General features: G+C 47.0%; 1 protein-coding gene across 4 annotated transcripts; it reads right to left on the bottom strand.

The window, feature by feature from the left end:
• Nucleotides 1–26,593, bottom strand: GNL3L (G protein nucleolar 3 like). 4 transcript variants are annotated; one of them, XR_010838685.1, is made up of 17 exons: nucleotides 26,478–26,575; nucleotides 23,965–24,035; nucleotides 17,230–17,270; nucleotides 16,291–16,398; nucleotides 15,438–15,551; nucleotides 14,621–14,704; nucleotides 13,952–14,087; nucleotides 12,960–13,063; nucleotides 11,083–11,227; nucleotides 8,967–9,054; nucleotides 8,308–8,482; nucleotides 8,079–8,221; nucleotides 7,634–7,770; nucleotides 5,684–5,811; nucleotides 4,838–4,960; nucleotides 1,935–2,154; nucleotides 1–320 (listed from the first exon to the last, which is right to left on the bottom strand). XR_010838685.1 is itself a non-coding variant. In XM_059049767.2 (16 exons), the coding sequence occupies exons 2-16, from the start codon at nucleotides 23,981–23,983 to the stop codon at nucleotides 238–240; spliced, it is 1,725 nt and encodes a 574-aa protein (XP_058905750.1). In that variant the 5' UTR covers nucleotides 23,984–24,035; nucleotides 26,478–26,593; the 3' UTR covers nucleotides 1–237. The 4 variants fall into 4 exon arrangements, 2 of the variants coding, with proteins under 2 accessions (XP_058905750.1, XP_066879701.1); XM_059049767.2 differs by lacking the exon at nucleotides 4,838–4,960 and having other exon boundaries at nucleotides 26,478–26,593; XR_010838686.1 differs by lacking the exons at nucleotides 1–320; nucleotides 1,935–2,154 and adding an exon at nucleotides 4,332–4,401.
• Nucleotides 26,594–27,142: the final 549 nt, after the last annotated feature.

Consider the following 27,142-nt stretch of genomic DNA (forward strand, 5'->3'; position numbering starts at 1 on the left):
TCTGCTGACAATCTTTTTTTAATTTCTCTTGAAAACAGAGTACGGATTAAATAAGGGTATTGGGTTTGTCAGTTTCAGACACCTGGGACTTTTTTTTTCCTGGAGAATGGAGGGAAGGGGGGTTGGGGGAAGGGGCTCTTTTAATATATAGGTGCTTCAGGGAGAAGCAAACCATTTCATCTGCTATTTCCACTGGAACTGATGCTTGGAGTGGGGGAATGAGGTGAGATCAGTGGATCAGTCACCAGCACTGTCATCAGCGTTGCCGGAGAGGTCAAGGGCAGACATCATGGAATCAGACAGCTTGATGGCGAGTTTATCTGCAGATGGAGAAAAACGGGCAGTCACTTGGTGGCTGGCTCGCCAACAGGAGGCCTGCAGAAGCTAGCCTACATTTACCTTGGTCTGCACCAAACTCCCAAACTGGCTCACTAACCGCCCCCTCCCTACCCAACACTAAACAAAACAACTGGTTAGCTACTGGCAGCCACTGCTCAGCCTCACAGGAAGACCCATTTGTCTACCTATAAAATAATCACCCCAAAATAGCTTGTATCTCAGAGTGTCAGACTACTGAGCTTCAAGTATTTTTATCTCTTCCTAGTATCAAAACAGCTGTTTTCTTTTACTGTGTTGAACTTATTAGCACTCTGCCATGACCCTCAAAGCTCTCACAGCAAAGGGGCAGGATGGCAGTAGGGGCTTTGAGCCTGAATACTCACCTCCATCCTCCAGCCACACCCTATTGTTCCTCAGGATTCCCCTGACATCACCTCCTTCTGGAAGCCTTCTCTGATCACCCCTGCCCCACCATGACCTCCAGGCTGGGTTAGGTTCCCTCACTGTGCTTTCAATGTCTTCACAGTGATCACTTTGTGTTGCCAATGTCTGTTTTATTGTCTCCTCCCCGCTCCCCAATAAGACCAGCAGTTCAAGGGCAATTCATCTCTGTATTCCCAGGACTCAGCGTGGAACCAGGCCAAGAGCGAATGGTTATGAACATAGTCTAGTCCAAAGAACAGGGCTCATGGGATCAGTCAAATCTAGGTTTGCATTTTGGCCCCATCAAATACCTTGAGTGTGTCACTTAATGTCTCTGGGCCCCAGTTTCCTCACTTACCAAATGAGAATAAGACTTTTGCAATGAGTTAGTGAAAATTAGTATAGCATGAAGACATAAATGGACCAGCCATACAACAGACCACCATTAAAATGAAGGGAGAAGTTCTTTTGTGAATTGATGGGGAAATATCTATAATATATATTGAGTGGAAAAATTATGTGGCAAAACTATATGTTCAGGAGATTAGTCTCTGTCTACAAAAAGAGAACAAAGAATATACAGATATTTGCCTGTGTACCTATCTCAGGAATGAGATACAAGAAATTAACTGGTTGCCTCTGGAGGGATGCCTAGAAGACTAGGGGATTGGAAGGAGACATTTTATTGTATATTCTTTTGTACCCTTTGGATTTTGAGTATATCGCCTATTGATAAAGTAAACATATATAGCCTGAAAGCTTCTTAACACATAGAAAGCAGGTGATAAATAAATGGTGGGTATTTGATACATAAAACTAGGCCAGTGGTTCTCCAAGTGTGGTCCCCAGAGGAGCAACATCACCACTAACTGGCAACCAGTTAGAAACACAAATTCTCAGAGCCCCACCACCCATCCACCCAAGGTTCAACTACTCAATTAGAAACTCTGGGGGTGGGTCCCAGAAACCTGTGTTTTAATAAGCCCTCCAGGCAATTCTAATACAAGCTAAAGTTTGAGAACCACTGTGCTAGCCGGTAAGCCTCATAACCCATCCCTGCCCCCTAACCCTGGCCTGGGGCTGGACACATGGAGATGCTCATTCAGGAGCCCCTAATTAAGGCCTCAGGTGGGTTCTTTTTGGAGCACAGGGGGGTGGTCAGGTGCCCCGACCTGTACGCTTCTGGAGCTTCTTCTTATTCTTCAGGGCAGATGCCAGAGCCTGGCCCTGCTGCAGGGGGTCTGTCTCCATGATCCTCTGTAGCATCGGACGGCGGTCCACTGGGCAGACATCCACTGAGCTGTTGTTCCTGGGGTGAAGGTCCACATTGCGCTTAGCCCACCCCATCTGATGACGGTTTGGATTGGTGCAATACCCAGTGAGATCTCCAATCTGGGGAAAGAGAGTTCAACAGTGAGGTCTGGGCCCCCAGAGTACCTCCAAAGACTTCTGCAGAGGAGGCAGGGACAGGCTTGCATAAGAACAGGAGGAGCCTTGGAGCCACAAAGAACTAATAAGCTTCAAGTCTGGCTCCACCACAGACTAGAAGGTACTTAGTTATCCTTTCAGCCACAACTTGCTCATCTGTCAAATAAGAGTGGACAGTAGGTAGCTTGCATGGCTTTTATAAGAATAAAATGAAAAAGTAGAATTACTTGTCAATGACAATTGGTATCACAATGATTCTTTGTTCACGTGACCCTTCAAGGTCTTACTCAATTTAACAAATATGTTCTGACACCTATTTTGTGCCTAGCTCTGTATGGGAAAATGTTGGAGAAATGACTCGGATGCAGTCCCACCTTCGGGAAGCAACCAGGCTAAAGAGGAAAAAACCCAACCACACCACAAGTTGGAATGTGTTAAGTGCCCACCAAAGAAATGCAGCATAAGTGACAGAGGCTGAGGGGATGGTGGTGGTCAACATACTTCTGCTGATGGGAGGGTCATTCCTGACTGAACACTGGAAAAAGCAGAGAGCATACCTGGGCACCCAAAAGGGTGTCCATTTGGCTGTAATAGAAGGTACATGTGGTCAGTAAAAGGTAATATTGACAGGAAGCTCACTATGTGCCAGGTACCTTTCTAAGCATATACATATATGTGTGTGTTATACATATACATACATATATATATGTATATACATGTACTCACACACACCTGTGTATTAACTCATTTAATCCTTGCAACAATGTCTTTGACAAACAAGGCATGTAAGGTCACACAGCTAGTAAGCAGTAGAATAAATTAGAACCCAAGCAGTCAAGATTATTTATGTATGACTACCTGCTACACTACCGTGGGTAAAAGGCAAGGCTACCACACTGTACAACTATGGGGTTGCGGGGATGGGAGGGGGCACCATTTACAATATAGCACACCTAGATGGAGTTGTGCAATGGAGTGGCCCTACTCAGGGCCCTGAACCTGAGCCTAGAATTTGCAGTATGGAATAGGGAACTACTGCTGGTCCTTGAGGAAAAATGGTATGTTCTGGGGCTTATGGGCTCAGTGAGAAATACCAGGGGATGGCCTTAAACTCACAACTTTAAACTGATTTTCCTATAAGCACCGGGGGGACTTTCGAAACTATGTGAAGATGGGAATGGCGTGATTCCTACCACTGCCCTAATGCAGGCCTCATCATCTCTTACAGAGCTCAGGCAACAGTTTCCTTCCTGGACTTCTTACCAGCACTCTGACTCCTTTCTTTCCAACTTGATTTTTACCCCAGCCACTGGAGTGATAGTTCTAATACATAAACTTGACCATGTTGCTTCCCTGCTTAAGAAACCCTTCCAGATATTATATAGCCATCAAAAATGAAGGACAAAGGATTTCCTTGGTGGTCCAGTGGTTGAGAATTCGCCTTCCAATGCAGGGGACGTGGGTTCAATCCCTGGTCAGGGAACTGAGATCTCACATGCCGCAGGGCAACTAAGCCCACGTGCCACAACTACTGAGCCCCCACATGCCACAACTAGAGAGAAGCCCTCGCACTGCAACGAAGAGCCCACATACTGCAGTGAGGATCCCGTGTGCCACAACTAAGTCCCGATGCAGCCAAATAAATAATTTTCTCTTTTAAAAATGAAGGACTGTTTTTTAAGTAATCACGTGGAACAATCTACAAGATGAATTTGTAAGTGAAATAAGCAATGTGCAGAACAATAAAAACAGCATACAACTATTTGAATTGAAATAGATCTGTTGGGACTTCCCTGGTGGCTCAGTGGTTAAGAATCTGCCTGCCAATGCAGGGGGCACGCGTTTGAGCCCTGGTCCGGGAAGATCCCACACGCCACGGAGCAACTAAGCCTGTGTGCCACAACTACTGAGCCTGCGCTCTACAGTCCGCAAGCCACAACTACTGAAGCCTGCACACTTAGAGCCCATGCTCCACAACAAGAGAAGCCACTACAATGAGAAGCTCATGTACCACAACGAAGAGTAGCCCCCACTCACCACAACTAGAGAAAGCCCGCACACAGCAATGAAGACCCTACACAGACATAAATAAATTAATAAATAAATAAAATTTTTTAAAAGCATTGAAATAGATCTGTTACCTGCTTTTATGTATATGTGTGTATAAAGATGGAATAGCTCTGAAAGGACACTCAGGAGTGGGCAGGGTAGCTGGGAGAGAGAAGCAGGAGAGAGATTTACTTTAACTGTATACCCTTTACCTTTTCATTTCTTTTTTTTTTTGGCCACACCACATGGCTTATGGGATCTTAGTTCCCCGACCAGAGGTTGAACCCAGGCCCTCAGCAGTGAAAGCATGGAGTCCTAACCACTGGACCACCAGGGAATATCCTACCTTTGCAATTTTATACCATGTACCTAATCAAAAAAATATCTTAAATAAACAAAATGGGAAGAAAATTTTAAACCCTTTGCCTCCTCTCTCCCACAAAACAAAACCAACCTTCAGTGTTTACCTATTACCCATGGTTTAAAGTCAAACTCAAGGCCTTCAATGATCTGACACCAGATTCATCTTTCCCCGCCTCTACCCTCACTCCAGCCACCTCAGACCACTAGTGATTTCTGCAAAATAACACGCTCTCACCCTTTTGGGTCTTGGCACGTGCACAGGCTGAGCTCTTGACCACAGGCTGCTGTCTCCCTTGCCCAGAGAATTCCTCAACCTTCAAGACGTGGCACAAGCATCAAGGCCCGCTGGAATACTTCCCTGACCCACAAGTAGTATAGGTTAGGGACCTTAGATCCATGCTTTCCCAACCTCTGCCCCCAAGCCCAGCCTATGTGTCTCCCATCACAGTGTAGATATCTGTGGTTGAAACCACTAAACTGTGACCTCTTGAAGGGCAGCGATGGGGGACTGGAAGATGTAGAGGCTGAAAACGCCTCCAGAGATCATAGCACAGTATATCAACTTAATCCTGTAGGTGCTGGGGAGCCATGAAAGGGCAGGTGACCTTTGGGACCTGCCATACGGAACAAATGTCCAGGTGGGAGACAACCTGAAACTTAGGTTAGGGTTACAGGAATGGTAGGAATAGAAAGAGGCCAGGAGCATCTCTTAAGATTTAGGAAGGAGAAGCCACAGACTTGGTGACTGTATAAAGGATCCAGGATACTAGTTAGAAGGAAGGATCAGGGTTGCCCAGGTTTGTAACTTGAACAAGCGGGTGGATAGACGGGGATCCTGTTCTCTAGGCTAGAGCTAGGCTGGGAAAGCTGCTTGAGAGAGCATGCCTCCTCCTTGGACCTGCCATTGGTTGGCAAAGGATGCACCCTGCCTGGCACCCAGGGAGCCCACAGGGTGTGAATGAACAACCCACATCTCCCCAGTATTATAGGCGGACCTTGTGGGAGCCAGGTGGAAGGGACTGACCATTTCCCAGAGCCTGGGGTAGAGGAGAGTGTTGCCATGAAGAAAGAGAACAGGTACCTTATACACCGTGGTTTTACTTTCCATGGCATCTGCTATTTTCACCATCGGAGAATGGAGCCACTTGATCTCCATTTCGAGCGGGTCCATGTCACCCAACAGCTCATCAGATTCTCCAGTGGCCAAGCCTTTAACATAATAAATACCACTGTCAGGGCTCTGGCTCCTCCCTGCTACCAGCCCCCTGGTCAGGCCTCAGTGGAAAGGATATGTGGACATGAAGAGACATACAGGAGACATACAGGGGAGTCAGTAAGGAAGGCTCTTTTATTCCTGCTGGGAGGCCACATGACAAAGGATTCAAGATGTGGGTTTTGCAGTAGGGTACTCGCCTGCTGGGAGCTGGTCTTGGAGGCTCAAGCTTCCTCATCTGGAAAATGAGAATGCCACAAGCCCTATAACAGAGAGCTGCTGTGAATCACAGCAGAGGGTGCCTGAAATGCACTGGCCTGAGACACTGCTCTGTAAATGGCAGCTACTGGGATTCCCTCCCCAGGACTGGGCCTCTCTCCCTCTCTCTCTGGTGCCTTGCCTAGAGCTGGCCTCTACTGCAAATCACAAATGTGTCCATTGCCCTGGGCCCACACTACCTTCCCACCTCTTCTAAACTTTGCCCCATCCCCTTCCCTGGGCCTCTAATCCCTAATCACTCTTCAAGATTCAACACTAGGGCAACTAGGAAATTCTCACTATTAACCACTCCCTCTTCTCAATTTCCGGGACCTCAATCTTTTGCCAAAGTACATTCTCACTGCCAGAGCCCCACTTGCCCTCACACACAGCATCATCATAAAAATGTGAGCACTAATTCCTCCCAACTACCCACTTGATAGAAAAGCAAAGTTCAGAAGGAGGGCTGACTTGCCCAAAGCCACATGGGGGTAGGCAAGCCTCTTGTCCTCATTTGTAATCCAAGCACACTAAAAGGCCCAGAGAAGGAAAGCTACTGGCCCTCAAGAGAAACAGAGTAACTAGAAGCCAGGCCAGCCAAGGCTTTCTCCACTACTCCAGAGTGTCCACAGATAGGCCCAGAAAGCACTGGGCACCTTTCTTGGGTAGGGTAGAGAAGAAGGAGCCATCAACCAGACCTGCGGATGGTAGAGTATCTGAGGAGAACAAACTTCCTACAGGAGTTTCTGAAAGTCATACCTTTGTACCTCAACAAATAACCATCTTAATAACAGCTAATATTTACCAAGCATGTACTATATGCCAGGCACTGTGTTTTTACATATCAAATAAGTCTTCACAACTATCTTATCAGGTGGGTGCTATTGTCCCCATTTTACAGATGACATCATTGGACATGGAGAGCTTAAGAACTTGTACAGCACCACACAACTAACAAAACTCAGATTTTAATCCAGACAGTCCATTCTTTTAACCACTTAGATACTGAGTTGGGAGAATCTTCAAAACAAGGCAAGAGAGCTAGTTTGAATGCCATGTCTGCCTGTCAATGGCCATGCACCATTTAGCAAATATCACCTTTCTGTGTTTCAGATGCCTCACATGCCAATGCAGATAAAAGTAAAAATCTAGAAATGGACATGCAATGGCTGTGACAAAACCTGGAGCAAAATGAGAGAAGGGGTTTTTGAGAGGAGTATCTCAGTCCACTCCAGGCCTCAAGAGATGGGGAAAGGAACCTCATGCTTCATAAATACCACACCATGTTCCAGGTACTTTGCTGATTTTTTTCCTATCTACCAAGAGCCCACAACCAGCTGCCTCCCTACCCCACCCCACCCCCATATTCCTGTGATCCAGATTACAATTCTCCACCTTGTGGGAAAAGACATTAAGGTTAAAGCTAGTTAAACAGTTTTTCCCAAGCCAGAGTAGAGCCAGAGCAGGGGGAGGTCAAATGTGGGACCTGCTGTCAGGTCTGTGTGGCTCCACTAGGGCAGGACCAGTGTCAGGCAGGCCAACCTACTCACCCTTACTTACATTCCATGGTGTCCTCATTGGCCTGCTCAGGATCCTCAATGTCAAAGACCTCAGTCATCTCCTTAACGATCTCAGCGCTGAGATGTGCAGGCAGAGTGTGGGTGGAGGGTGGGAGTGTATAGAAGCTGATCTTCCCACTGAATTGGGAGGTGGGAAGAAATTGGTGATCTCATTAAGACAACAAATGACCAATTAAAGAGAGAATGAGTTCTCAGGTCAGAAACAGTGAGGGTCAACTAGAAAACCCAGACAGTTGCTTCTGAACAAGAGGTTGAGCTGCTGGATAATCACTGGGCATAAGTTGCCAAGCAGGATGTGACCTAGTGCCTTGGACTTCCCTACCCAAGAAGTCAGGCTTCCCCGCCGCTGCAGTGAACACAGATGATCCCCTTTGTGGAGCCTGACTCCCAGCAGGCTTCACCCTTATGCCTAGCCCCCTCCTCACCTCACCCAGTCAGCCAGGACAGCTTTGGCTGCCTGCTCCTGACTGTATATGCCCCCCTTCTTCTTCTTCCCCAAGCGGTGGGCCACTGCAGTCAGAAAGTGCTCAGTGGTCTGGAACCCAGAGACACCGTAATAGCTGGAAATCTGGTGAAGAGAGGAAGAAGAAAAATCATTAGGAAGAACGAAGGGCCCTTGGAGCAGGGTAGGGCATAAGCAAGAGGCCCGCGTACCTCCTCCAGGTTGCAGCGCTGCAGAATGGTCTCCACTGGGGTCACAGGATCTGCCAGCTTCTGTACATGAATGCAGTTGCACAGGATGGTGCCCACCTCCGAGTTGGGTCCTGGGACAATGCCCGGGGCATCCAGCAGCCTGATGAATTTGTCCAGGTAGACCTCCTGCATGAACCTGGGGTGGGAGAGGGGAGATATGAGGACACAGGATGGTGATAAGCCCAGAAGTGCCTGGCATCCTCTAGGCTCCAAGCACCCAGTTGAGAGAAGGGGTGGGACAGATGCCACACAGATGAAGGTGGAGAGATGTGGGGTCTGATGCTAGTCTAGCCTCCACCACTGGGGACTGAGCTGCAGGACCACAGACAAGCTTCTGACTCTGAGCCTGTTGCTTCACCGAGGAAATGGAGCTGCTTATTCAGAGCCCAATCTTGCATGGTGTCGGGGAGGCTTCAAGGAGCTAAGTGGGGGAAACACCCAGCTGGGTGCCTGGCCCACGGCTAGGGTGTGCCAGGTAAATGAGGGCTATTAGTGAGACTCCCATGCCCAGGGAAGAATCAAAGGCTGGTCCAAGATAAGGGACAGGGGCTGAAGGAGTGGGAGTTGGGGGAATGGTAGGGTGAAGGATCTGTGAAGTGGGGGAGCAGGCAGGTGCTTACTTGGTGACCCCAGGAACGGCTCCCACACTGCACGCACGGCTCCGCTTCAGGCTATTGATCAGGCTGCTCTTCCCAACATTGGGAAGACCTACAAAGGAGCAGCAGATGGCTCAGGGCAGTAAGGGTCCTCAGGAATATCTGGGACAGCCTGTGTGTGAGGCCCAGGCAGGGGCAGTGTGACCAGGCCATGGGGAAGCCAAAAACAGAGCCTGGCCTCCTGCCTTCCCATCCAAGGCCCTGACCAACCCCCTCCATAGCCTTTCTATCCCTCTCCTCCATATGTGAGCACCCTGGCTAGACGTGTCCCTCTCTCTAGATGTGACACTCACCTCCTACCTACAAACAGCCTGGGAAAGACGCTCAATGCAAGGCCTCTGTGACAAAATCCAGTGGAGGGTGGACACTGGGAAATGTTATAAGACAGAACCATCCATCCTGGTGTATAATTCACCTGGCAGGGGGTGGGGGGCTCATCTCCAGATGTCAGTCTCTGAGCAGCTTTCTGCCTGTGGTACAGGTTGTTCTGTTTGGGCATCTATGAGCACCTCTCAGCCTATGGATGTCCTTGTCTATTTCTTCCTCACTGGGTCTCTCATTCCCACCATTCTCTTTCTGTGTGTGCTAGAACTTACACATGTACTGCTCCCTCACAGATGTGCCTGTGTATATATCCCTCGTGTATAGAAGTCTCTATATCTTCTGTCTCTTGTTCTCATTCTAAATACCACTGCTTTTCCCTTTTCTGTCTTTCCCACTCCATCTTTTTCTCTATCGTATCTTTCTTTGTCTATGTATCTCTGTGTATCTCGGCACCTCTTTCTCTGCTGGTTTGTCTCACTGTATCTCATTCTGGCCATCGTCTTTTCTCTCTAATTCTCCCCACCCCACCAATTCTGCCTCTTTGTAATTCCCTCTATGCCAACTCCTCTCAGCTCTCTCTGTACATGTTCTTTCTCTCCCTGGGCTTATCTCTCTACATGTATGTCCTTCCGTACGTGTTCCACTGTGTCTCTTTTCCTCTGTGCCTCCTTAATGTTCTCTCTGTCTCTATTTCTGTATATATACATATATATCCGTCTCATCATAGACGTGTATCTGTCTCTGTGACTCTGGGGCATGACTATGTCTGAGGGTCGAGTATATTCGGGCACGTGTCTCTCCGTGGCTCTATTTGATTGGGGAGGGGAAGCAGAGTTGGGTGAGTGTATGGGAAGAGCTTGGTCTGCATGTATTTTGCCTCTGGGTCTGTACATGTCTCCATACATGTGGATGTGTACATGTGTTTGTGGATCTGTATGTGTGCATAGGTCTGGGGGTGCATTCCTCTGTGTCTGCATCTTTGTTCCTGCCTCTTTCTATGTGTATCTCCCCCTGAATCTCTCTCTATCCCTGTGTTTGACTCACTCATTCTTTCCTTGGGTATGCATGTCTGCCTCTCTACTTACATGGGAGGGTCTCTAGCCCTCTTATGTTTCTCTGCAAGTCTCTGTGCACACGTCTTTGTGATCATATCTCCCTCTTTCTGCGTGCCTCTGTCATTCACATCTGTCTTCCCTTTCCACTCCCCACCAATCCCACCATTTGGCTTCCCAAATCTTCTGTGTCTATTCAGGTATGCAAATCTACACCTTTTTCTCAGTGTCCAGCTTCACTTCCTCTCCCTGCAGGTCTATCTCTGCCTCTCTCAATTTCCCTGTTCCCTTCCCACCAGCCTTCCCTCAGTACCCTGGGTTCCAGGTTTGAGCCTCAGCTCTGTCTTGTCTCACCCAGGGCTGAGCCCTACAAGTCCCTTTCCCTCCTCTGAGCCCCAGTGTTCTTATCTATGAAAGGGAGATGTTCACCCCTCCCTCCCACAGCTCTGGTAGAATGAGATGAGGCCAACTCCAAGCCTGGCCCCGCACATTTGGTCCATGGTTCTAACACTCAAACCACGGTAGTGATCCTGAGTATGCCTTCCCAAGTCCACCTATCCAAATTACAAATCACAAGACCCTTCCTGAACAGCTCCTCTCTTCCCCCCCACAAAAGGAACATGAAGTTCCCAGAATCCTTTGCCCCAGTGAAGCCCCTGCACAAGGAAGAAGCCTGGGTCCCATGACCTCCCCCAAGGCCTTACCCACAACACCCACACGGATATGGGTGCGCACTTCACCCAGGCGGCAATAGTTCCCCAGAACCCTCATGAGATTTTCAGCTCCAAAGCAGGCTTTGCTTTTCAGCAGTGACTCAGAGGCTTGATCCACTGGCACACTGCAGCGATTCTGGAAAATGAGGGGTATTATAGAAGAGGCATCAGGTGGGAGACGTGGTCTCAGTTCAGATTTCCAACTTTCAGGGCCGCCTCCCTGTGATCACTGAGACCCCCAGCCTGAAGCAGAGGGCTTCTCATATAGGCCCTGAATACCTGCCATTTCCCTGCTTCCACAAGGCCTATTTTTCCACTGTCTTTGCATCTCCAGTCTTCTCTGTCCCTGCCTGTCTCTTGCCTCCCTTAGCAGGGGCAGGATAGCATCCTTGCCTCTAGGCAGGCCAGGTTTGAGTTCAGCTCTGCCTCTCACAGGCGTGTGCCTGGCAAATTCTGATTCCATTCTCTGGGCCTCAGTAAACCTCACCTACACAATGGGGACGTTTGCCTCCCTGTCTGTGGAGAGAAGAGATAGTGCCTGGCCCACATAAAGTCTACCTTCTCTTGATTCCTCACACAGGACAAAGCCATTTCAGCCTCCATCTCCTTACTCCTGATGCTACCTCCTCTGCCTAGAATGCCCTTTCAGCTCTTCTTCTGTCCTTGCTTACCCACCACAGTACTTCAAAATAGGAATTGACTTAAATATCTATTAATAAGAAACAGATTAAGGAGCTATATCCTTGAAATGGAACACAAATGAAAGAAAGCTGTTAAAAAAGGATGCTTATCACATTTTTGCCATGAAAAAGTCCAAAAATTTATAAAGGAGATATCATGTTTCTCCCAGATGAACAAAGATTTAAATGTTTAATGATATCAAATGTTGGCAAGGGTATAGGGAAATAAGCCCTCTCACACATTCATCTATCCCATTAGTGGGAAGATAAATTGGTACAGCCACTGAGGGGTGGGGGTGGAGGAGGTGGGGTGCTGGGGAGCAATTTGTCAATGACTAGGAAAATGTAAAATGCAAAAAGCCTATGACCCAGCCACTCTACCTCTCAGTGCCCAACCTACACAAACACTTGCCCACTAGTCAAGACGTGTAAGGGTACATGTTGTAGTACTGGTTATAATGATTTTAAAAAATGGAAACTAATTTTATTTAGCATCAGAAAGGTAGAACTCTATAGAAAAATCTTCAAGGAAAAAAAACAAAACGCAGGATGACATATATGATACCCACAAACACTATTTTCTCTCTATAAACACATCCACATATAATATAAAGCACAGAAAAACATCTGGAAGGATACACACCAAACTAACAATGGTGGTTACTTCTGGGTATGGATAAAAGAGATTGGAATTAGAGGTACCAGCGTAAGGATATTCAAGCTTCATCTATACAGTTGACCCTTGAACAACACGGGTTTGAACAGCACAGGTCCATTTATACGCAAATTTTTTTCACTAGTAAATACCATAGTACTACATGATTCGCAGTTGGTTGAATCTGCAGATACAGAACTGCAGATATGAAGGGCCAACTATAAGTTATACATGGATTTTCCATTGTGCAGAAGGTGGATGTCCCTAACCCCTGTTTAGTTCAAGGGTCAACTGTAATTGTTTTTATTTTTTCTATTTTATTTTTTAAAATAAGTAAGTTTTATACCTGGTGCAAAACTGAAAAAAAAAAAATGTCCCCCAGGACCCAGTTTCTCTCCATCAAAGCAACAAATGTTTCTGTATACTTTAATATCTTACATTGAAAACACATTTCTATGTTAATGATAAAATTAGAAAACAGTGTAGCCCCAGGCTACCCTGAAAGAGGCTAGATGTCCCTGGCCCCAGCTTACCAGGTTTTTGACCTGATGCTGGGTGCTGGCCTTGAAAGGCACGATTGGCAGCTCATTCCGAAGGTATTCCAGCCACTTCTCCACAACCTCCTTGGGGACCAGGTCTGGGGAAAATAGGAACAGAGAGGACTGGAAAGGAGAACATCACCTCGATGGCTCACTCCAAAGATGCAGCCACCCACATCCAAGACTTGGCTCACCTCCTGCCAACAGATATCTCCCTAGCACTGACAGCCCCTGTCAAGTCCCCAGGTTAGAGTTAGAAAGTACAGTCTAGTCTAGGGGACCAATTGGCCCTCCTTGAGGAGACCTCTGTTTCCTCAAGGAGAATGGGTAACCAGCTGTATGGTCCTAGATGCCTTCCTTCCAGATCAGGGGGCCCAGGGTACCAGAGGCCTCCCAAAGACTGTGCTTCCCATCCCCTCCCTGGATCATTCTAGGTTGGGCCAAATGTCAAGAATAACCTTGACAAAAATGGCTACCATTTATGAAGAACTGAACATGTATGTATGTACCAAGCACTTTATCATTAATTCTCCAACAATCCTGTGAGATTGGGACAATCACAGCCCATTTCACACCTAGAGAAATAGAAGCTCTCAGGTGACATGACTTGTCCAAGATCCCAGAGAAAACAGACAGCAAAACTGGGATGAGACCCAGACCTGAGTGACTCGTGAGCCGATGTGCTCTTCTGCCCCAGTGTCTGGGTTCCAGCTTGGGAGAGAAGAGGAACTCTCCAGGGTTGGCCACTCACAGATAAAGCTCAGAATGGCAAAAACAGGGGACTGAAAGGCAGACAGGCTTTAACTCCATTCCCAACTTCTGCTGTACTGTGTGTGTGGTGTGTATGTGTTTAGACAAGTGACTTCACCTCTCAAATCCCTGGCTTTAAAAACTCGAACAAGAATTCCTACCTTGCACAACTGTTATGGGTTTTTCAACAAGGCCTGGCCCCTGCCTTGCCTTACCCAATACTGCCCAACACCCACCAATCTTGTTCAAGACCAGGACCAGCTTCTTGTTGCCTTCTGCCCGCAGGACAGTCTCCTCCATTTGGAAGCAACGGCAGCCCAGTGGGTCCCTGGCATCCAGGACTTCTAGAATCACATCAGAGTATTCCACCACCTGCAGGGCAGGGAATGAGGGATGAAGGCAGGGAAAGAACTGGGTAGCAATCAACAGGCCTACGAAAGAAGAGGTCTCCATCTTAGGAAAAACGGAAGCAGAAAGGAGACAAGACTGGATTGATGCCCTCCCTAAAGGGCCTTAAGAAATGCACCCCCGGGGCTTCCCTGGTGGTGCAGTGGTTAAGAATCTGCCTGCCAATGCAGGGGACATGGGTTCAAGCCCTGGTCCAGGAAGATCCCACATGCCACAGAGCAACTAAGCCCGAGTGCCACAACTACTGAGCCTGCCCTCTAGAGCCCACAAGCCACAACTACTGAGCCCGTGTGCCAAAAGTACTGAAGCCCGTATGCCTAGAGCCTGTGCTCTGCAATAAGAGAAGCCACCACAATGAGAAGCCCACGCACTGCAACGAAGAGCAGCCCCCGCTCGCTACAACTAGAGAAAGCCCACGCACAGCAACAAAGACCCAATGCAGCCAAAAAATAAATAAATGAATTAAAATTTTTAAAAAAAGAAATGGGCATCCATACCTTACGGAACTCCTTGTAATAAGCCTTCCTTGTGGCCTCATCATCCAACTGAGGAAACATATTTAATTCCTCCAAAACTTCCTCCTAAAGGGAAAAAAAGACAATGGTCCAGGGGAGGAAAGAGAGTGAGAGCCGTCTTTGGCAACCGTGGGAGGCTGGGAGAGCCATGTGAGTTCCAGCCCACCAAAGAGCAGCTTGTATCAGCCAACAAAGCCAGGAACTAGAAGAAGAAAGGATAGACCCACACGGTCCATGTGTGTGTAAGTGTGTGTTCGAGCACGAGCTAGAGGCCTGGGATTGCACCTGAGTGTATAAGGGAGGAATGTAAGAGGGAGGTATAAGTGAGAAAAACAATCTATGGGGAATGTGGGATGGAGAAGCAAAATGTGTACTTTATATTAGAAAAGGAACTTTTAGTTGGAAAGTATATATTCTGTGAGATGAGAATATATGCCAGAAAGGCAGTAAGAAGTTCTAGAAAGAAGATGACTCTTCTCTTAACTTTCCCCTCTTGTTTTCACACCTTCTCTCCCCCTGTCCCCTAGTCAAACGCCTCCCCACTCCCAAACCCCAGTCTTTGGGTTCCAGCTTGGGAGAAAGGACCTAATCAAGGTTGTCCAGTCACAGATAAGGCTCTTCACCTCCCTGTCACCCTCCCTCCATGTCCCTACTGTTTCCCGTCCTCTCTGAACTGACTCCCTACGCCCCCTCCAACAATCTCACACCCTTCCTCTTTCCTTTTCACAGATCAATGGCAAAAGATGCTTTTGAGCAAACCCACACCAGTCCTACCCAGAGGCAAAGACTGCTCTCTTACCTTGCGCTCAAACTCCTCCTGGCGTCGCAGGACATCCTGACAATAGCTTTCAATGGTCCTGCGTCGGTGTCTCTCTTGCTCTCGGGCAGCCTGCTGCTTCTCCCTCATCTCAACCTAACAAGTGAACGCACACCAGGGCTGTAGCTGACTAGGTCTGCAGTCTAAGGGAGGGATGGAAGACGAAGAGTAACAGGGAGCAGGTGACAGAGGGAGAAAACTGTGTGACATGGCACAGGTGGGAGGAGCAGGGATACAGGAAGAGAGAAGATATGACAGCAAGAGATAAGGGGTTTGAGAGAAAGAAAAAGACAAAGAGATGAAGGAAGGGAAAACATGGCAGACACTAATACAAGGAAGGTATGTGAAGCTGAGAGAGAATGTGTTCTAGGCAGCGGGAAGCACTTAAGACCAGAGAGGAAAAGAAAACAAGGTCCTGGGATGTTCCATCATTTACAGAGCAGCAAAAGAGACTGCAGAAAAGAAAGAAGGACATCCAGGAGAGTGATATGACAGGAAAGCCAAAGTGACAGTGTTTCAAAAAAAATCATGGTCTCAAATGCTGAGAATTTGAATAAGATGAGGGAAGAAAGCTATCCATGAGTCTAATATCAAAGAACATGCTGGTGAGGCTGGCAGGGGTCATTCCAGTGGAGCAATGAGAACATAAACCAGACAGCCATGGACTGGGAGGTGAGCAAATGGAGACACTAAATCAAGTATCAAGGCAACCGCCCTCTCTTCCCCTTTCCACAAACAGCCTCGACAACCCTAACAGTTCTGGCCTTTGCCTTTCAACATTTCTGTGGAACTGGCAGTCAAGCCAGGCCCTCTCTCTCCAAGGGAAAGGGCTTACCCTCTTCTTCTTTAATTCAGCCTCCCGACTGGCATGATCATTGGAGTGAACAAACTGGGGAGCGGAGGCCACTTTGGTGGCTGCTTTCTTCCCATTCTGCTTTGCAGGCTGGTCACCACACAACAGGGAAAAAATGAACAGACCTAATGAACCCATGGAAATCACCCTTCCCAGAGGGTGTTAAAGCTGCTCAGAAGTGCAGTTGCTGGGGGAAAGAGGAGGGAAGCAAACAAAAAGGGCTCTGTCCCAAGAGGTCTGCCCATCTGACTAGAGAGAGACCCTTCTTCCCCTAGCCAGGCAGGGACGTGCAGCCCTTGGAACAGTAACAGCATCACCTAGGCACCTGTTAGAAATACCAATTATCAGATGCCAAGACAGACCTACCAAATCAGAAACGCAAGGGTAGAGCCCAGCAATCTGTGTTTTAACCAGCCCTCCAGGTGATTCTGGAGGGCTAGTTAAAGTTTGAGAACCGCTGCTCTGACCCAAGTCCAACTTGTCCACAACTTTCCCAGCAGGACCAGGAGATCCACGAGCTAGGGCCAAAGACTGTTTGAACCTCCCTCCTTTCCATGAGCAATAGGGACTTGGGAATTAGACAGACTCAAGTCCTAGCTGTGCTACCTTGAACCTAAGAACTTTCTCACTGAGGCTCAGTTTCTTCATCTAAAAAATAGGATGATGACAATCCCTAACCAAGGTAAACCAAGCACAAAGCAGTGTATAGCTTGTGGTGGGAGCTTAATAAATGCTGCTGCTTCTCTGCTGAAGCCACCCAGAGAGGGAGGGAAAGCCAGATCTACTGATTCCAATGCAGTGCTCTGTTTGGAGTCACCCAATATCTACCTGGTTTTGTGGGCCTCTTCTAGGGTGGGTAACCTGTTTCTGACCTTGTCACCAACAATGGGTATACCTTACCTGAGCGTGGAACCAACTTACCTTCTTGCAGCCTTTGGAACTTTTACCTGGCTTTTTATTTTCTAAAGAAAAAAAAAAAAAGCCATCATCCACCTACCCAACATTTGTTGAACCTTAATGGAGGTCAGGCCACACTGGGAACCTAAGGAATCCTCAGACACCATGTCTGTCTAGGCGCACAAGACAGACACGGAGCTGGCAGCAACAGTGTCAGAGGAGGTACTGGATATAAATGTTTGGGGTATTCAGTGCAAACTGAAACAATTCTTAAGGGAATCCTGTGAAGAGACCAACTTGAATGTGCACTTCTGACTCCTCTTTCTCTCTTCCAACTTCTAGCTGGGGCAGCTCAACAATTTTGGCACCAGGCTGATGTGGGGGGGCTGATAGCATGGGAAAGTGATCTGAGGGTTAGGGTTAGAGTTAGGGACCCTGGTTAGTCCCTGGTTAGGGACTCTGAGGAGTCCCAGACAGCTAAGCCAGAGTAGATGCCCTCAGCACATGGGGAGAGAACTGTCCCTTCCTGCTGACCCTGCTCATGTCATTGCCTCCAAAGGGAATTGTGCTATACAGCTAAACTGCAACCTCCCTTTGATTTAAGGAGGAGAGAGTTCACCTTCTACAATCACTCCTTAACAAAGCCCAGGAACTTAAGGGGCCTCTTCCCACTTCAATGAGGAGTCCCATCTGTCATCTCCTTCACAGCTGGCCTCTCAGAAAGAAGGGCTTCCCTTAATTCTCACCATTTGCAAGGGGGCTAAAGGAATTCTTACAGGGGGAGGTTCTGGAAGGTCAGGATATATGCTACAAACAAATATAGGAGCAGCTTGAGATTATCAGAGAACAGGCTCCCCAATCACACTAGGTGGTTCACACCAAAGCAGAGTTAATGTAGGAAACAGGATTTAAATAATACTGCAGGACTTCCCTGGTGGCACAGTGGTTAAGAATCCACCTGTCAATGAAGGGGACATGGGTTCGAGCCCTGGTCTGGGAAGATCCCACGTGCTGCGGAGCAACTGAGGCCATGTGCCACAACTACTAAGCCTGTGCCCTAGAGCCCATGCTCTGCAACAAGAGAAGCCACCGCAATGAGAAGCCTGCACACCACAACGAAGAGTAGCCCCCACTTGCCGCAACCAGAGAAAGGCCCGTGCGAGGCAACAAAGACCCAACACAGCCAAAAAAAAATTTTTAATAAATAAATTAAATAAATAAATACTACTGCAAGTTCTTAAAGAGACTCAAGAAGATACTTCAAATCAACTGTGTGAGAAAAAGATTCCCCAAATTTGATATTGAATAAAAATTCAATTGATGTAGTGGAAAACAGAACAGACATCACTAATAACCAAATTAATAAGCTAGAAGGTCAAGGGAAGAGCTTGCTTAAAACAGGACAAAAATCCAAAGAAAAGTAAAAACAGGGGCTTCCCTGGTGGCACAGTGGTTGGGAGTCCTCCTGCCGGTGCAGGGGACTTGGGTTCGGGCCCTGGTCCAGGAGGATCCCTCATGCCCCGGAGTGGCTGAGCCTGTGAGCCACAACTGCTGGGCCCGCGCGCCACAACATAAAAAAAAAAAAAAGTAATAACAGAAAATAGAGAATGGACTCAGGAGAGCTAGTACCTAAATTAACAGGAGTTCTGGAAAGAGAAAAGATACAAATGGAGAAGCAATTATTTTTTTAAATAATAGATGAAAGTTTCCCAAGTTGAAAACAGGTTTGAGGCTTCAGACTAGAAAGGCGCATGGAGCATCAACATTAACAAAAAAGACACATGCCCTGGGCATACACTGATGAAATTTCTGAACTCCAAGGATAAAGAGAAAATCTTATAAACTTCCAAATAGAAGGCATTCCCAACAAAGGTGAGAGAAGCAGACAGCCTTCTCAAATCCACAATTCTGAACACTTAAGACAGAAGAATAACCATTACAAAGTACTGAGACAAGGGACCATATTCCAAGCTAAATTCCTATAACTGATCAATATATCACTCTTACATGAAGGTAAAAGACAGACATGTGCAAAGATTACCACCTGTGTTCCCTTTCTGGTAAAACTACTTGAGGAAGTGTACCAGCAAAAATAAGCATAAAATCATGCTAACGGTCTCACTTTGGAAGAGTAGGGCAAAAATAGTTATTTAACTTTGGTAAAGTGACAGAAAAATTTAGTTATGCTTGATATAAATATGAATGCAATTACCAACATAATTTTAAGTCCTGGTGGAGGATTTTTTTAACTTGTTAAACTTTTTTAAAGTAATAAGGGAGGGTGGGAGACAGGGTGATGCAAGAGGGAAGAGATATGGGAACATATGTATATGTATAACTGATTCACTTTGTTGTAAAGGAGAAACTAACACACTATTGTAAAACAGTTATACTCCAATAAAGATGTTAAAAAAATAAGGGAATAAGACGAAACAAACAAAAAATATAAAATAAGATGGTAAAAATCAGACCAAACATATTAGTTATCATAATGAATGTGAATGGGCTGAATTTCCCCATAACAAAAAAAAAAATCAGATCCCAAGTCTCCTTTTCTTCCAAAGTACTCATGTTGCAATGAAAAGAATGTGAGGTTTGGAAGGAACCAGGTCTGGCCATTTTACTCAACAATTTCCATCGGCCTAACTTCCCTGGAAAATGAGGGCCTGCACTGGATACAGGCACACGATGAAAGAAAATACATCACTTAAAGTGGGGAAAAACATCTGCTTCAGAGAGGAGAAGGAGGGGGGAGGAGACGAGAGGAAGAGGGTAGGGGTGCAGTCACAACACTGCAACACCCAGGAGCCGCTGTTACTGTTTTTTAATAGCTTCAGAAAAAAAAACAGCTATCATTTTTTAGCCAGCCATACCTAGGTTCCTGTTCTGGCTCAATAACTACCTAGCTATATGACCTTGAATAATTTCCTTAAATCTTTCTGACCACCAATATCTCCATCCACCAACTCTCATATCAATACTCAAAGGTGGATCTCTCCATTCATCCATCATCTCCCATACTCTCACCCCACTACATCCCTGTATCCCCAGCCTGGCAGTGACTCTGCCCCCATCCTCCATTTACCCCTGCATCTGACTTCCCACTATGCCCTCTGAAACTCCCACTTGGGAGATCAGCACTCCCTTAATTCTTCCATCTTTTCTTGGGAACAATTCCTCAACCTCCTGCCTTAATAGAGACTCAGCTCTCCCCTGAGGACACTGCTTCATCTACAGGCCTGAAAGGTGGCTATTAGTTTATATGAACATGAATACCTTGGAGCCAGTAGGTACAGGAGGTATCTTGCAGACTCACCACTGCCAAACCAATTTCTCCCTCTTGTTAAAAAAAGAGGGGGGAGGGGTGGAATTCCTGCTTTTTTTGAGACTGCTGCCATGCCTGTCACCTATGAGTCACTTTTCCTCTTTTATTGAAGCACCTAGCTCATAGCTTTTTTTTTTCTTAATTATTTTTTTTAAATTTTTGGCTGCATTGGGTCTTTGTTGCTGCACGTGGGCTTTCTCTAGTTGTGGGAGCGGAGGCTACTCTTTTGCTGTGGTGCACAGGCTTCTCATTGTGGTGGCTCCTCCTGTTGCAAAGCACGGCTCTAGGTGCACAGGCTTCAGTAGTTGCAGCATGTGGGCTCAGCAGTTGGGGCACGCGGGCCCTAGAGCACACAGGCTTCGGTAGTTGTGGCACGTGGGCTCTAGAGCGCAGGCTCAGTAGTTGTGGTGCATGGGCTTAGTTGCTCCGCAGCATGTGGGATCTTCCCAGACCAGGGCTTGAACCCGTGTCCCTTGCACTGGCAGGCGGATTGTTAACCACTGCGCCATGAGGGAAGTCCATAGCTTTACTTTCAACTGAACTCCTGCCATCATCAACCTGAGCAACTCTGGTGATAACTGGGCCCCTTCCAATGCTCAGGTTTCCCACTTCCTTGACATCCCCATTCCATGTAGACACCTGCCCACCCATTGCTATGGTGACATCTGTGATCATCATCTATAACTGCTTGTACTTCAGAAAGCAATCTCAGACACCCCTCTCAACTATATTCAAGCACATTTGTTCAATCTCCTAGAGACTTCCAAAACACTGGCACCACTCGGTTCTTTATTCAACGGCCACCCCATTTCCCTCCCTGTGCAGCTTACATTCCAGTCTGTCATTACAATGGATTACATACTTGTGCCACCAATCATTGATGGTTGTAAATCTTTTAAATGATAAAACATACCCTCCTTTTTAATAGCCATTCAAAAATGTACAAAGGTTGAAACTGTATCTGAACACTTTCTAGGGCTTCTCAATAACCTTCCCAGATTTAATCATTATCATTACCATTTGGGTCCAGGGTATCTCTAGCCCAGGGTGTAGGGAGCTGCACCATGAAGCACCTCCCCCATCTTCCACTGCAATCATCCCAGTTGGTCTGATCAAGACTTCAGTTGCAATTTAACAGTGAAAGTCTTTGTTTTGTGTGCACATGTAAAGTTTTTCCATTTAATTTAATGTTCACCATTTTCCCACTAATGCAGATATGTATGATTGTTCTTTAACAGGTAATACAGTCATATGGTTCCAAAGTAAAACCATGTCAGATGTAGAAAACAAACTTATGGTCACTAGTGGGGGAAGGGGGGGAGATAAACTGGGAGATTGGGACTGACATATACACACTACTATATATAAAATAGATAACTAATAATGACCTACTGTATAGCATAAAGAACTCTACTCAGTACTCTGTAATGGCCTATGTCGGAAAAGAATCAAAAAAACAGTGGATATACGTATAAGTATAACTGATTTACTTTGCTGTACACCTGAAACTAACACAACATTGTAAATCAACTATACTCAAATAAAAATTATGATTGATAAATAAATAAATAAAAATAAAACCATGTATTCTGAGAGGTCTCCCTCCCACACTTGTCCCTAGCCACTGCAGTCCCCTTACCACAAGAAACCACTTTATTAGTTTGTCATGCATCATTCAGTTTCTTTATGCAAATACAAACATATATTCTTATTTCCCTCCATTTTCTCTCAGGGAAGGTAACATACTATGTACTCCTGTCAGCAACTTGCTTTTTTCACTTAACAAATCCTAGAGATCTTTCCATCTAACAGTTTTTCCATATAATAGTCTTTCCATATACTACTTCCTCATTTTTTAAACTGCCAGGGTTCCTTTGTATGTATATACTCTATTTCACCAGTAATTATTGTTTTTCATCACTATTAATAATACTATTACCAATAAAAATTAATTTAAAAAATAATAATTCTATTATTATCTTGTATTTGATATTCTTAAATAGAGTATAACTAATTTTGTTCACTTTTCTTGTGTTGCATGAAAAAATGATTATTTGTTTTTGGTATTAACATAACCAAAGTCTGATTCTTGATGAAATTTTTATGATTATATAAAGTAAGTGAATTTTTTTCACCAAGCCCTACATAGGCAGGGCCACAATTCACACAGAAAACAGGGCCACTGGGTTGCACAACTCTCATCCAGTCTATCCAGTGTGCTATCCAAATGTTATCATCTTCTGCTTGGGCTATAGCAGGATAAAGGCAGGGAAGCACAGAACCAGACCTGTCCTACTGCCTTTGCCTTCCTTCTTATAAGAAAGAGTCCATGTATCACATTTGTCTTCTCCCTCTAGGCTGTAAGCATCATGGTGGAGGAGGCGGGGGTTGAGTTAGCACTACTAATTGAGACATTCTAGTGCCTGGCATACAGTAAGTGCCAAATAGCTATGCCTGGTCATGCTGGGCCCTTGGGACACAAAGATGACCCAGATGTCAGTGAGAAGTTAACAGTGTTGTGAAAGAGACAGACCCAATCATAGAGTCAACAGCCCTGGTTCCTGTGGGTACACAGACAAGTGGAAACCAAGGCAGGAGGTTAACAGGAGGGATACCCAGAGGAAATGATGTATAAGTTGAAATCTGAAAAACAAGCAAGAGTTATCCCCTTAAAGGATGAGAAGGAAAGGGAAAGAGTCCTAAAGGCAGAAAGAACAGCAATTTATCCACACGGTCTGTTTTATAGGTAAGAAAAATCCAAAGCTCAAGAGAGGTCAGACAATAATTCAGTGGCAGACAGAGTATGCATACTCTGAGGCGCTAAACTCCAAAGAGAAATGAAGGCTGAATCTTTAAACCTAATACTTACAGAGTGCTTATTATGTGCCAGGCACTGTTCTAAGTGCCTATTTTAATTCATTAAATCCTCACAACAACACTGTTAGGCAAATACTATCACGTTATTAAGTAGGAACTATTTTTACCCTCCTCTTCCCCCACTAGACTGAAGGTAAGTAACTTGCTCAAGGCCACACAAGTAATAAGTGGAAAAGCTGAGATTCAAACTCAGTCTGGCTCCAGAGTCCATGCTCTTAACCACTAGTACAATCTATGATACCAACTTAAAGGTACAACTTATAAAGAAAAATGCTAGGCTGTGTTGGGGTTATAGGCAGTGTAATATGGTATTTACTGCTATTCACCTGCAGTCTCTTTGTCAAGTCACTTAACCTTGCTGAGCCTCAGTTTCCTTATCTGTAAAATGGGTACGGGGGATAAGAGGAGCTATACCTCAGAAGGAAATTGGGAAGACAACAATAATACCATACGTAAAAGACAGTCTGAATGATCTGGTTCATACTGGGCAATTTTTAAAAATACTATGAATATTCATTAAAGCTTAGGATTGGGAAGGAGTGGTAAAAGAAACTCACTGTGTCTAAGTTTCATCATGATGACTAGCTTGAAAGCAGGTAGATTCAAATCTGCAGGCTTTTTTTTATTCCTGTTGGAATGGGAGAAGAACCAATTTGAAGACAGAGAGAGGAATCACAATGCTATAAGCCCCTTCTGAGCCTCCTGAAGGCAAAATAAAATGTTAAAGAACATGATAAGGAAGCCCTAACAATTAGAGGAATCTGAGAGAAGGGGTTATACTGGAGCTGGCACCTGGTATGGCTGAGTATAATTAATTATAATAATAATATTACAGGGAAGGTAGTGTCACACTACCCAAAGGGAAATTAGGTCTAAACCTCTCTTCCTGGGTGGAGTCAGTGCCTCAATGCATCAGATAGGATGCTCTAGGTAAGGGACTAGCACTAAACCTCTTTAAGGGGAGAGGGGTATGCAAGGACAATCTGTTTCTACATAGGGTATTAACTGCACCTCTTTTCCCCAAATAGGGGGTTCTATGTCTCATCTACCCTGGAAGTGGGAGGGAAAGACATATCCCAGGAGTCTACCCTGGGGAAAAGGGACCTCAGAATAGGGCTTTTTATCTGTATGTCTATGTCGACTGAGGTCAGTGCAAAATCTTGGGGGAAGGGGGAAAAATGTGCACCTGTATGTATGGCTGGGGTCTGTTCCTTGGTGACAGGGGGGAGGAGGGCAGGATGCCTTTTGTCACTCTACTCCAGGATACAGAGGAACTAGATAAACCGGCACAGTGGCTGTGTGCATCTCCACTGCACGGGAGAGGAGCACAAGTCTGTACATCTGTAAGTTGTGCAGGGACCGGGGGTAGGGGGTACTCTGAGTCGCTTTAGCCTAGGGAGGGCCATGAGATGGGACTGATATACTGATCTCCACTACAAGGTGACATTAGTGCCATGCTAACAAAGGGGGGAATTATGCAGCTTTGCATGAACGGGGTCTGCACCTTGCCTGCAGTGGGTTACTCTAGCCCTTTCCATGGGAGATGGGATGGGCACTATCTGTTTATCTTGTGTATGGGTTGAAGTCAGCAGTGTGTTAATATTTAAGGAAAAGGACCTCTGGTTCTCTGCACGGGGGAGGGGGGAATGCAGCTATACATTCAATGGAACGGCCCTTACAGTAGGTGGGGGGGTTCCTGTGTATTTTTTTCCTGGATAGGGAGAAAAAGATCTGAGCTCCTCTACCTCGGATAAGGGGGGAGCCCATATGCACGCACTATGGGGTGATCAGTGATGTCACTGCTTCTCAACATTGGAGGGCACCTCTCAGCTTTCCTACAGTTGGTGATTCTAAATCCTTGGGGAAGGGGGGAGAGGAAGGATGATCTGTGTCTACCTAAAAAAGAGAATAGGTCTTCCCTGGTGGCGCAGTGGTTAAGAGTCCGCCTGCCGATGCAGGGGACACGGGTTCATGCCCCGGTCCGGGAAGATCCCACATGCCACGGAGCGTCTAGGCCCATGAGCCATGGCTGCTGAGCCTGCGCGTCAGGAGCCTGTGCTCCGCAACGGGAGAGGCCACAACAGTGAGAGGCCCGCGTACTAAAAAAAAAAAAAAAAAAAGAGAGAGAGAATAAATCTAAGCCCTTCTTCCCTGGGGGCCCCAGGAGAGGCAGTTCTAACTGTCTCTTCGTGGGTTAAGGTCTGCTGTTGTTTGCTGCGGGGCATTTTTGGTGGGTCAAGCCTTTACAAATTCAGTAAGCCAGCGCCTGGGGAGGAGGTGGTGAGATCTGATTTTCCATAATGGGGACTCACTCTAGCCTAGAGGGGGTAAATCTGCGTGCTTCTCTGTGGGATGAGACTTGTGCCTCCAAACACTTAGGGAGGGGTGGTCTACCACCTCTGCAGGAGCGGGGGCGGGACATCGGTCAATTAGTTACACGGGGCTGAGGTAGGGAGGTCTCTAGGTCTTGACGCTAAGGGAAGGAGGCTCACTCCTCTGTGTATTAAAATTTCGGAGCTCCACTATTCTGGTGGTCGGGCGGGGGTAGGGGTAAATACATCAAAGCCTCTGTTCTAAGGGAAAAGGTGCGTGCCGAGGCGGATCTGTGTGCCTTAGCGCCAGTAGAAATCTGTGCCGTTCAGCCTCGTGAGGAGGGAGATGTGTCTCTTTACGGATGGGGTCGATGTCGCCACACCTTCAGGGTGTCCACGCCTGTCTACACCAGGAAAATGCGGAATGGAACCTCACTACCCTAAAAGGAGGAGGGCACTCGACGCTTCTCCACACAAGTGGGGTCTGTAACTCTCCATACAGTGTGTCCAGGGGTCTACACCTGTCCAGATAAGGTGCGTCCGTGCCCCTCTATCCCGCAAGAATGTGTTTGGGCGCATGTCCACAGGCCGAGCAATCCCTGCCTCTCATCCGGGCCCTTCTACCCTGGAAGGAACCCGACTCTTCACCTCTCTATTCCAGGGCAGAGGGCGCCTCTGGTTTCACCTGAAATAGCTGATCCTTTCCGCGCGGCCAGCTGGGTGAGAGCTCACCACGAAAAAAGAGAGTCGTGTCTTACCTCCACTTCCGGCGGAGATCGGAGAAGAGAAGACAGCACAACACTATCGGCCCACAGGCTGCGCTCGCGACGTTAGGCTTCGACTTCCGGATCCCAGCCTTGCTGGGAGCATACCCGGGGGCGGAGCTTAGGATTGACGGCTCGCTCCCTCCCGTCCCTTCCCCAGGGCCGCGCTGGCCCCGCCTCCCAGCCGCTCCGTAAGGTAAGGAAATAGTCGAGTGGGGAGGCGGGGAGGCGGGGAGGCGGGGAGGCGGGGAGGCGGGGAGGCGGGGAGGCGGGGAGGCGGGGAGGCGGGGAGGCGGGGAGGCGGGGAGGCGGGGAGGCGGGGAGGCGGGGAGGCGGGGAGGCGGCGGGGTGGCGGGAGCGGTTCGTTGGCTGGTGTGGCCTTATAACCTATTTGTAAGCCAAGTTCTTGTCTGCGGACGTCTGCTTGGCCCTAAATATGTGTGTCCTCGAATCTTAGTGACCAAGTGATCGCCAAGGCCGCATCAGACAAGGGTGGGGGTGGTCGGTGCCTTTGTCTACAACGGAAGATGGCGACGGGCAGGGTGTGAGAAAATGGCCGCCAGGGTCACATGTTTTGCTGAGTATACCCACCTGAAATGACTAGGTTAGCTGCTCCCAGCAACCGTCCCGGCTTGCGGGGTTCCAGAGAAACCCTGAGG

This window comes from Kogia breviceps, chromosome X (assembly GCF_026419965.1).
Source record: "Kogia breviceps isolate mKogBre1 chromosome X, mKogBre1 haplotype 1, whole genome shotgun sequence".
Lineage (NCBI taxonomy): Eukaryota > Metazoa > Chordata > Mammalia > Artiodactyla > Physeteridae > Kogia > Kogia breviceps.

Coding starts and splice junctions, on each gene's coding strand:
- GNL3L (XM_059049767.2), bottom strand. Junction 8,222..8,307: donor AGCGCTGCAACCTGGAGGAG/GTACGCGGGCCT, acceptor TCTCTTCACCAG/ATTTCCAGCTATTACGGTGT. Junction 5,812..7,633: donor CAATGAGGACACCATGGAAT/GTAAGTAAGGGT, acceptor ATTATGTTAAAG/GCTTGGCCACTGGAGAATCT.